Genomic DNA, 12135 nt, shown 5'->3' with positions numbered 1-12135 from the left:
GGTAAAGTTTGTCACCAGAGTCAACCAGCGAAAACAATTATGTAATTTAATATTCAATGTATTTTTTATTTAGATTTTTTTTTAGAAGGATGTTATTAGATTTACACTTTGTTTGTTAGGAAAATTCAATTCATTTTATCATGCTAAATGATAAAAACATAACATCTGATTTTGAAATAGAGATCCTTATTGTTTTGCTTTTGATGAATAACTTTTTTAAGTATGAAGTTGATGTTGGGTTAAATTTTAATGTATTAAATAAATTTAAATTTGTTAAATTAGTTTTATCTAATCTAATTGGAGATGACTCTTCTAAGTTAAAGGAAAGTGGTAATTTTAGTAGTTTTTGGGAAAAAGAAAGAAGAGAAAAAAAATAGCAAAAAAATTGGTTGACATATTTACTAAAAAAAACTTTAATAAAATTATGATTCTTGTTTCGTTAACATTTGGATTGAGCTGGAAAATTGGATAGCAAGTTTGTGGTACATTGTTTTTTATTTTAATCGTTGGGATCTTCAATTGAAATTTTGTGGTTAAAAAGATCATTTTCATACTCTTGCTTTGATTTAGGTTTTTTTTTTTTGTTCTTGCAAATTCACATACTTTGGTACTTTTGGTTGTTGTGTTGTTGTTTCCTTTATCATAATAGTATCATAGCTGATGGTGGTCCCAGTATCAAAAGTGTTATCGACAAAGGTTTTAGACAACTGTATCCCGTCATTACAAGAAAAAACTCAATTTCCCGTGATAATTACCACATAATGAGGTTTGTATGTAAATTTATTGTATCTATTGGAAAATTTGTATGTAATATCATTATTGACAAAAAAATATGGAAAAGTGTGTTGACAATGAACTATTACTTACGGATAAAGGTTGGTGGGAAAACAAGAAGTATGGGTAATATTATTTAATCCATGGATAAAATATAATTAAAAAATTAATCTTTTCATTTTCAAATGTTTAACATGTTTTCCTTTTGTTTTCAAATATTCAACACGTCTTTGTTTGGTTCCCAAATCCAAAACACAGTCTTCCAAGTTGCATTCATACCCAATCCAAAACTAAATCCCTCGTTCCAAAATTCAAAACTGAAATCTCTAATTGAGAGTTTTGCATACTCGAACTCTGATTGAAGCCCCATTCTCATCGAGAGCTTCACATTCAATTGTATGAGAGGTTCAATCATTGAAATTTTTAATGAATAGCTTCGTTGTGACACCCTGAACTAGTGACAAGTTGAAGAATCAGAGGACTCATACATGGATTCGGAATGAGACATTCAAAGTCATTAGTGAAATCCTACTGTCAAAGGTATTTACATTTCTTTCTCTTGGAGTTGACATGTAATATTATGGTTTTTGAACTTTGTTGTTTCTTGTATCTGCAACAAGCATTATTTCATATGTTGTTTGATTTTTGTTATAACACTTTTGGAAATTATTAATGTTAGTAATGAGTTTGTTGTCTTGTTGCAAGTTTGCAACTCATGATATCCTTTGACATGTTGAGGTGCTCAAGGTTAAAAAAGCTTTTGTTTGAAAGGGAGTATTTCAATGGAGAAGAAACTCATACTTGAGGGAGAGATTGTTAAAAATTCAAACATGGAAGTCTAAGTCGCACAATTAGTATAAATTAGAAAGTTGAACAACATATAAAAAAAACATACATATCTATTACCTTAAGATTTTAGGTTTAAAATGATATCAATTACTCTTGTAAGTATGATTTGTATCTCATTATTATTAAATCTCTCTTAGTCTCTTCAAAATACCAATCAAGTGAATGATTTAATCATAAAAATATTGTGTTTATGATTTATAAAGTATTATTAACACAACATTAACACATTTTATGAGATTAATTTATGTGTTGAGAAAACTCACCAAAAAAATTACATTCCAATACAATTTTAAAGAAAATATTTGCATCTCTTATATTATTAATGACATAGAAATTATATTTTTTATTTTATTTATATGTATACTCTTAGTGAAATCTTGATTGAATATAATAATAGGTTAAATAAAAATTAATCATATATATTTATAATTATTTATTTATTTTTATATTAAAATAATATTTCTCATAAATAAATATTGTATATTTTAAGACGTTTTATATATAATTTAGTGATAGTGTAATTTTATGATACATTTAATATGTAATAATTAAATTCTTCATTTTTCTTATAAAACATTTATTTATTTTTTCTTAAAAAATTTAACTTTTAATTTTCATATTTTTTATTTAAGTTTTAGTCAACATGATACTTTTAAATAAAATAAAAGGGAAATGTCATTTTACTTTTTTAAAAAATCAGTAAATTAAATTTGTATTAGTAAAAAAACACAATTTAACATTGTTAAAATGATATCATTTATCTAAAAAGTAATGTGAATATCAACTTAGTGGCACTGCCATTGTTCCCCACTTCAACGTTGTAGTTTTCTGCGTGAACCCACCTTCCGCCATCATTTGCCTCTATCCGTTCGTGCCTTTATCCCACCACCATGCCATATTATATATATATATATATATATATATATATATATATGGAAAATACATGTTAGAAATAATAACATATATTAAAAGCATTATTTATGAGAATTTCTCTATATAACCGTTTTTTGTTTACACAAATTTATTTGTTCTGATTCTACCCTATTTAATATATCTCATTTTATTATTATGTGGAAGTATTTTGTTGGGTTTTTGACTATGATGGGTTATTTCTTTTTGTTTTTTACCAAAATGGGGTCCGCTTAAAAAAAATTACAAATTTAGGCAAGCCCTGCCAATTCGGCACGACTTCATATGCACAAATCGTTCCAATTTGACACGACTCTGTCATGTCATACTGAAGTCGTGCCAACTTGACACGACTTCTGCCACGTCATATTGAAGTCGTGTCAACTTGGCACGACTTCTGCCACGTCATATTTTTTGTTAAAAATTTTATTGTTTATATATTGGGTAGTAAGTTATGTAATGTTAAAAATTAATTTGATACATAACTTTACAAGAGTGTTAGTTTTAAGGAACAAAATATTGGATAATCGTGTATGGATCATGTCCGACGCCATTAAATATCAAAATATCAAAAAATTTGCATACATGAGACATTAAATATCAAAATATACTTTTTGGCTAGTGGGAAACCATGTCCGGTGGCAACGTCCTCAGGAGTTAATGACTCAAAGTTTGAATAAGCTAATTATCCAAACATGATCCATACACAATTATCCAATTTTTTGTTCCTTAAAACTAACACTCTTAGAAAATTATGTATCAAATTAATTTTTAACATTACATAACTTACTACCCAATATATAAACAATAAAATTAAAAAAAAAATATGACGCGGCAGAAGTCGTGTCAAGTTGGCACAACTTCGGTATGACATGACAAAAGTCGTGCCAAGTTGGCACGACTTTAGTATGACAGGGCAGAAGTCGTGTCAACTTCAGTATGACATGGCAGAGTCGTTTCTAATTGGGACGATCTGTGCATATGAAGTCGTGTCGAATTGGCACGACTTGCCTAAATTTGTAATTTTTTTTAAACGGACCCCATTTTGGTAAAAAGCAAAAAAAGAACCCAATCATGGTCAAAATCCGGAGTTTGTCATTACATATGTACTTAAAAAATAAAATTATTTTTTAATTTTTTAAATTAATGTTATGTTACAGTTTTTATGTACAAACTAACTCTCAAATTCTCAATTGTTTCCTTACTTCCTTATTTTAAGGCAACAACAAAAAGAAAGAGAGTATACTCTCACCCTCACCCCTCCATTCCCACATCAAATAAAATAACATTCATTTCCAATCACTCTCTCCACTCCATTTCAACAACTCAATTCTTGGGTAAAATCATAATTTTTTTTGTATTTACCATTAAGTGAATCATAACCTTAACATGAACATCATCACACTCTCTGACCTCAATAAAACACTCCAGATTTTTCAAACTTCAATAAATAAATATAATTAAATTTGTTTATAAATAATTAAAAATTACATAGTTTTTATATATTTTATAATTAAATTCTCTAAAATTTTGAAAGTGTAACTTTACAAATAAGTTATCTAAAGTTGCAAAAGTTTACTTTTAAAAACTCAACAAAACAACCTTGAATAATGAGTATTTCAACAACTAATCTTGAATAATAAGTATTTCAACAACTAATCTTAGATAATAAGTATTTCAACAGTATTTACATATGTTTTATGATTGATGTTAGTTAGTTTATATAATTCCTAGTTTTTTCTTGCTATGAGCTCATACTTCAAAAAACCTGACTTAATTTGTTTTCGTTTTTATGTACGTATATTTTATGTGCAATTTTAGTTTCAGTTATAATTGTTAATATTTAATTTCATAATTTTGAAATATTTTAAATTAAGGTCTTTATTTTAAAATGCATCTAATAATTAATTCATTGTCAAAGTGAGAAGTAATAAAGTTAATTTCTCTTCACAATATGATTTTGCAATTTTTAGCCAATAACACACATGACTTTAAAACCCACATCTAATAGACAATGCAATTATTTAGGATATATAAAGAAGTGATAAACACCAATTGTTTTCGAGTTAGGTAATAGTGGTTTGTGACCCAAGTTGAGACAATAAGGTGATGGGAGAAGCAATATTAGAATAAGAAAAAAAATGTCTTATTTAGTGTTTTTTTCTCCTTATATATAATAGACATAAGTGTGGCTGAATTGTTATTCTTTGCTAGGACTGTCGTCAATGACCATTGAGCCTATGCCGGAGAGCAGTGTGTCTACGACGGAAGAGAGAAGTAAGGAGGATTGTTAGAGATGGTGGAAAATGGGCTTGAAGGTTCTTTCAAATGGCAAGTCATTTTACGAAAATTTTGAAACTCATGGTATTTTATGGAAATTTTGAAACTCTTGGTATTTTACGAAAATTTTGAAACTCATAGTATTTTACATACATTTTGAAACTCATGGTATTTTATGGAGGTTCTTAAATCCATGGTATTTTACGGAGGTTTTTAAACTCATTGTACTTGACGGAGGTTTTGAAATCCATGATATTTTACGGAGGTTTTTAAACCCATGGTATATTATGGAGATTCTTAAATCCATGATATTTAACAGGGTTCTAAAAGATTTTTCCTGAGGTTTAAAAAAAACCACAAAAAACGCATTCCCTAAGGATAGTTCAACGGAGGAAACTGCAATATTGAGTAAATGACTTAATAGATGTTTTAACTCTAGATAATGTAAAAAAAAACCTCCGTTAAAACTAGTTTTTCTTGTAATGATATATGAAGTTATTTAATTTTTATTATTCAATTTTAATAAAATTTAACATAAATAATTATGCTAATATAAAATTCAAAAATTGTATGACAAAATTATTAATTTACATAAAATTATTGATATAATGTAATAATATATAAAATTATTGTGGTATATAATTTAATCTTTTTATATATAACTAGAAAACACGCATGTATACTCACATTTTTATTACATTAAAAAATATATAATTTTATTCTTTTTATGAATAATTTATTTTAAAATAGAAAAATGAAACAATTTAATACATATTCACATAAATTTTATAAAAATAGTATTAAAAAATTGAATAGTTGTCATTTAAAAAAAATATTTAGTTACTTTAAAATAAATAAAATAGATATAAATTAAGTGTATCTTATTAGTTTAACTTGTAACACCCTATAAAATACATCTAACTATTATTACAATACAAGTTCTACCGATTTCTATACAGACTTGGAGTTTTTCAAAATATTTCTATTACAAGATTATGACTTATAGAAATATTAATATTAATAATATAAGGTTCAAAACTACATCCTAAAGCTATCAAGACCCTCCGACACTTGTATGATCATATGCTTGTGTACCTAGTACAGTCATTGCAGTTCAAACACAACAAGAAAAGAAATGGTAAGTTAATGAAAAGAACTTTCATAACATATCTAATTCATGCAAAAAGAACCAAACTAATCATTTATAAACATTTCTTTGAATGTTGTCATATAAAATTTCAATACCAATTCCACCATTCATATATACCACACATGGATCTATTTTCAATCACAATCATTTGATTTCATTTCAATCCCACTAATTACACATGAATACATCATCTTCCGGAAGACTCATTAAGTATGCCCATACCAGAGACTAACACTTGATCTAAAGATTATCAGCGAGTCCAAGAGAAAAGATCTGGATAAGTTCAAACATCCAATACTGAGTGTCAACAGCGGAATCCGGTGTGTATAAACTCCCTCTTAACTTTCACCACCTGATATCTTAGTCTATATAACTTAGATCATCAGTGAAGCTAGAGGATCTATGTTAAACATAGGCTTTTCATATTTAATGTCATTAAACAACAACTCATACATTATCTCAAATGTATGACATCAATTTCATACAATTTTCATCATTTATATATAATACATATCATTCAATCACATAACGTTTAAAAATTCATATCATTCAATAAGTTTTCCAACATCAAAAATAATATTTAACTTTCAAAATATCAAAATATAATATTTATACATGTTCACACAACATAAAATCAAACAATTTTATCAATTAACACTATTAAATTATTGAAATAACCGACTATTTTGGCTTTACAAAAAAGACAAAACAAAATAAATCATTTTTAAATCCTTTCAAAAACACTAACTGCAATTTGATCGGTTGTCACAATAAATCTACTGGTTGAAAAACTTGTTATAGTCACCAAACTTTGAATAAAATTTTTTCAATTGATTTAAATCGCAACACAACTAACTAAAATTAACACATATTTGAAAACTAAAACTATCAAAAGAGATTTAAAATCATATGAGTTTAGATGATAACTAGGTGTAAATTAACAATTCAAAATCTACTAAATAACACTCACAACAACAGATCCTTCAACTCTTCAAGCTTGATTTGGAAATCATCAAAGCATCTTATTCAACAGACTTAGCTCGACCTGGGCCCAGGCCGACTCAGCTTGACCAAGACCAATGTGATTGGACTTGGGTTGGGACTGACTCAATTCAACCTAAGTTTGGGCTGAGTTGACTCAACCTAGTTCGAGGTCGACTCGACTTGACCTAGGTCTAGATCGACTCACCCGACTGGACCTAGGCTTGAGACAACTTGACTCGAGTTGGGATTAAGATGACTCAACTTGACCTAGGCTCGGGTCAACGCGACTTGACATGGGTTGGACTTAAAATCCAATCCAATCCATTTTGGATAATCCAAAAATGTATCCAATTTATATCTAATCCAAATCTAATTAAATGGATTGGACTTAAAATCTAAAAATATGGATTTCAATTTAAGATAAATCCATTTAAGTGAACTTGAAAGTAATATGAGCTTGGATAATTATGAATTTGATTTGACAATTTAGATTTTTTGTGCACCTTATTATCACATAATCGAAAGAACTTATCATCCAAGATTTAGTAATCTGAATATTTATATTACTTCATTTTTCTATTTTTCCTAGATAAAGGCTTAGATTGAGTTGTAATGTTTATGTTGGTGTTATCACTTTAGGTCTCTTTGAATACAAATTATTAAGAGAATTTCTAATAAAAATGCTTGATATAAAATAGTTTTCAAAAGTTAGTATTCATCACATATACACAAGTTATTATATTGAAAATCATAATTTATATATTTGAAAACATATATTTTCTCTCATGTTTATATAAAACAAATTAACAACTTTAACAACTCTAACATCTCAAGTAAATTAAAAATTATTTTCAACTATATCTTACAATTTTGTTTTCTTTTTGTCATATTGTGGAGTATTCCTTTAAACAAGTCAAGCTATATTATGGAGTATTTCTTTTTATTATATTGTGAACTATATTGTAGAGTATTCCTACACATGATATTATATGTAACATGAACACTCTTTTCTTTCTCACTTTTGCTTTCTTCTTTTTCTCTTTGTTTTCTTTCTAAGTTTTTATCTTCATACTTTATATAGTTCAAAATCTAATCACACCCTACAGTAGCTAAAAAATCAAGGATCATTTTTATCTGATTAGATTTTCAAACAGAGAAAATTCCTATTTATTCTATAGAATTTGTGTCCTCTTCTTTTTCTCGAGATTTTGTCATCAATCTTGGTGGAGTCAGTTGAAAAAAAATATTCTCTCAATTTGATTAACCTTATCTTGAAAGTTGGTTAGACTTATATAATTGTCCTAGGTCCCTAGATTTTATATAGCTTTATTGTTTGAATTTGGAATTTTACTTAACCAATTCCAACATTTGTTCCAAATTTTGCACTACAAAAAATCATGTAAAAAATGGCGTTTATTAATAACTGCCACAAATTTCAGTATAATACGTCATTTGACTAAGCGCCACAATTATCTTTCAAAATATGTCATTTTCAACCGTCACAATTATCCTTTAGAATAAAAACAAGTTTTCCTTCCCTCATTATTCCCAATTATTTTTTAAAATATTTTTGGTAACCGAAATTAGTTTATTCCCAATTATTTTTGAAAATCTGGTTTGACTAAACAGTCAAACTTCTCTTTCTGCCTAAACACGAAGCCCTAAACGCTCCTCACGAACCCTCATAGTCAAACCCTAAACACTCAAACCTCTCTCTGTCTAAACTCGAAGCCCTAAACGCTCAAACGCTCCTCACGAACCATCTCCACGAAGTTGTCGCGAACCTGTCGCCAAGCTGTACAAAATCATTTCGCGATTATCCGAAATCGCCACAATCGGCGCCTCCGTGGAAGGATTTGTTCAGGTTTGTTCACATTCTTTCTAAGTTCAATTTATCCAGTGTTCTCTGATTTGATTGGATTGGATTGGTATGGTTTTCTTCTGTTGATTTTTGGGTCTTAGAAATTTCAATTGTGGTGAATTTCATTACGGTTTGTTGTCTTAATGGTTTGATAAATTAACTCTAGCAATTTGTAATTTGTGGAGCACGACTCTTCACTGAAGAAGATTACGTAGGTAGAGTTGAATCTCTTCATTTGTTTTTATTCATGAAAATATATGCAAATTAAGGTAAAGTTAAAATATAGATGTTCACCTGTATATAACTATGCAATTCAATCTGAAGGAAGTTGAAGCAAACAAGGAAGGAAATAGATGGTTAGGTGCAGTTGTTAAAGGAATGAAAAGATCATCACCAACTGCATTGAGAATAACATTAAGATCGGTAAGATTTCTTAATATGAATTTTGTAAGATGTTAGACTGCTTCAAGTCTAATCCTTCGGAACCATGGAATTGGAATCTATATATATTCCCTTTGTGGTGTTTTGGAGTTTTGATTCATTAACTTAAAATTATTTATTTCAGACATCAGATTATGGAAGTGGTGTTCCATCACTGATGACATTTTATGGCAAGCACCGCGTTTGTCAGAAGTAATAATTGTTCCTTGTGAGATCGATATTCGTCCTTAGGGACAATTATTACTTCTGACAAATGCGATGCACTTGTCATAAAATGTCATCAAGTTTTTGACGCCGGGGAACATGTTTGATTTATTGAGTATAATTTCCTAAATATTGTGAATATTTTAATTATTTTGATTTGTTTTAATTTTGTGTTATTATAAACAGATTTGTTTTGATTTTATTTTAATTTTCTGTTTTGCTGTTATTATTTTAATTCTTATTTTGATTTTATTTATTTCTATTTATTTTCAAATTTATTTTTATTTTTGTTTTGATTTTATTTTAGTTCTTTTTAGGTTTAGTTACGTAGTTTTATTTAGGTTTAGGTAGTTTTTATTTATTTGTTTTCATTATTTATCATTACTAGTTTTAGTTTTTATTTTTAAGTAAGTTGGTTAGTTTTTTTACGATTATAATCTTATGTTTTATTTTGTTTTAGTTTTATTTTGTTTTTATTTTATTCTTAGTATTTATTTGTTACTTGTAAGTACGTTATATTTTGTTTTTATTGTTTTCTTCTATTCTGTTTTTAGTTTTTATTTTGTTTATATTTTTTTCTTTTTCTGAATATTTTTGTTTTATTTTCTCTTAGTGTCATTTTAGTGTTTTGTTTTTGTTTTATTTTATCTTTAAGTTTTAATTTGTAGTTTATTGATTTTATTTTAATTAGTTATTTAAATTCTTGTTTATTTTTTAATTTTTGAAAAAAAATATAAATTATAAAATTTTGTTTACTACTTGTGAATCAAAGGCAAAAGAATATCAAGAAGATAATAGAGAAGACTCTTCAACGTCTTCTTCTTTTTCCATTGATATTTTGCAGGAGAATAACAACATGGCGGGGAGGAAACACCACCTCCTATGAGAACTCTGGGAGATTACGCCATACATCAAGGGCCCAAACATTTTTCTAGCATTGCAGTGCCTGCAACTAACAGGGCCTTGGAGATGAAGCCTGCGTTCCTTACCCTCATTAGTACCAATCAATTCACAGCGATGGATCATGAGGATCCTCATACACACTTGCTACTTTTTATGAATTGGTGGGAACTATGGGTTTCCAAACAGGTGATCTTAAGAATGTATACATGCGTTTGTTTCCTTTTTCTTTGGCAGGGACAGCAAAGGAGTGGCTTATATCTCATCCTAATCAGAGTTTAACTAAATGGAAGGATGTGGAGGAAAAAAAAATTTGCAAAGATTTTTCCCAATCTCTCGTTACATCAATGCTAAGTCTGAAATATATGTGTTCAAACAAGGAGTAGAGGAGTCTTTCTATGAGACATGGGAGAGATTCAAGAGGATGCTGAGAAAATGCCCAAACCATGGGTTTGAAGATATTGCTCAACTAAGCATATTTATTAATGGTCTCAGATCAAATACAAAGATGCTCTTAGATGTCGCGGTTGGTGGCATAATGATGGTTGTTGATGCAGATCAAGCAACGAGGATTATAGAAGCTTTGGCCACAACTGATTATCAAGCTCAACATGATAGACAAAATCATCAAAAAGAGGAGTATTGGAGTTAAACACTAAAGATGCATTGCTAGCTCAAAACAAAATTCTGACCCAACAACTTGAGCAACTGACCGCACAGATGACCCAATCAACTTCCAGGATCAAATCAAAACAAACAAATGACAATTCATCACTCTATTTTCACTGAATCATAACAAATCATGATTGCTTTTCATTTCATCTTCAAATCATAAACATATTAGAAACATGAATCTTGAGGTCATTTTCCAGAGTTGTAATGAGGTTGGACTTCCAAAAAATATTGGTTTTTCTTAGTCAGTTGTGGCCAAAGCTTCTATAATCCTCGTTGCTTGATCTACATCAACAACCATCATTGTGCCACCAGTCGCGGCATCTAGAAGCATCTTTTTATTTGATCTGAGACCATTAATAAATATGCTCATTTGAGCAATATCTTCAAACCCATGGTTTGGGCATTTTCTCAGCATCCTCATGAATCTCTCCCATGTCTCACAGAAAGACTCCTCTAATCCTTGTTTGAACACAGATATTTCAGACTTAGCATTGATGTAACGAGAGATTGGGAAAAATCTTTGCAAAATTGTTTTTCCTCCACATCCTTCCATTTAGTTAAACTCTGATTAGGATGAGATATAAGCCACTCCTTTGCTTTCCCTTCCAAAGAAAAAGGAAACAAACGCATGTATACATTCTTAAGATCACATGTCTGGAAACTCATAGTTCCCACCAATTCATAAAAAGTAGCCAAGTGTGTATGAGGATCCTCATGATCCATCTCCGTGAATTCATTGGTACTAATGAGGGTAAGGAACGCATGCTTCATCTCCAAGGCCATGTTAGTTGTCGGCACTGCAATGCTAGAAAAATGTTTGGGCCCTTGCTGTATGGCGTAATCTCCAAGAGTTCTCCTAGGAGGTGGTGTTTCCTCCCCCGCCATGTTGTTATTCTCCTGAAAAAATATCAATGGAGAAAGAAGAAGATGTTGAAGAGTCCTCTCTATTATCTTCTTGATATTCTTTTGCCTTTGATTTTCGATTTTTTCTAGCCACCTTCTCAATTTCTGCTTCAAATAACAAGTGGTCTTTTGGAACTTGACTTCTCAATATCATATAAAAGCAGCTAATGCAAGGGTTAGCAAGAAAAATTTACAAGTAGTAACC

The 12135-nt window shown here is 29.2% G+C and overlaps 1 protein-coding gene and 2 pseudogenes across 1 annotated transcript; 1 reads left to right on the top strand and 2 right to left on the bottom strand.

Moving 5' to 3' along the window:
• Positions 1 to 10699: 10699 nt before the first annotated feature.
• Positions 10700 to 10805, bottom strand: LOC137808878 (small nucleolar RNA R71; annotated as a pseudogene).
• Positions 10806 to 11265: 460 nt separating this feature from the next.
• Positions 11266 to 11912, bottom strand: LOC137805572 (uncharacterized). Its single transcript, XM_068605515.1, has 2 exons — positions 11591 to 11912; positions 11266 to 11486 (listed from the first exon to the last, which is right to left on the bottom strand). Exons 1-2 carry the CDS (start codon positions 11910 to 11912, stop codon positions 11266 to 11268), a joined length of 543 nt encoding a protein of 180 aa, XP_068461616.1.
• Positions 11414 to 11519, top strand: LOC137808880 (small nucleolar RNA R71; annotated as a pseudogene).
• Positions 11913 to 12135: the final 223 nt, after the last annotated feature.

The sequence above is a fragment of the Phaseolus vulgaris genome, chromosome 3, assembly GCF_051622355.1.
Source record: "Phaseolus vulgaris cultivar YP4 chromosome 3, ASM5162235v1, whole genome shotgun sequence".
Taxonomy (NCBI): domain Eukaryota; kingdom Viridiplantae; phylum Streptophyta; class Magnoliopsida; order Fabales; family Fabaceae; genus Phaseolus; species Phaseolus vulgaris.
The sequence above is the reverse complement of the archived record's forward strand: the minus strand, read 5'-3'. Positions and strand labels throughout refer to the sequence as shown.

Bases quoted from the DNA above. Each gene is read 5' to 3' on its own strand.
- LOC137805572 (XM_068605515.1), bottom strand. From the start codon at position 11,912: ATGGCGGGGGAGGAAACACCACCTCCTAGGAGAACTCTTGGAGATTAC. The intron at 11,487-11,590 runs GTTTAACTAAAT...TGTTCAAACAAG, and splicing joins TATATCTCATCCTAATCAGA to GATTAGAGGAGTCTTTCTGT.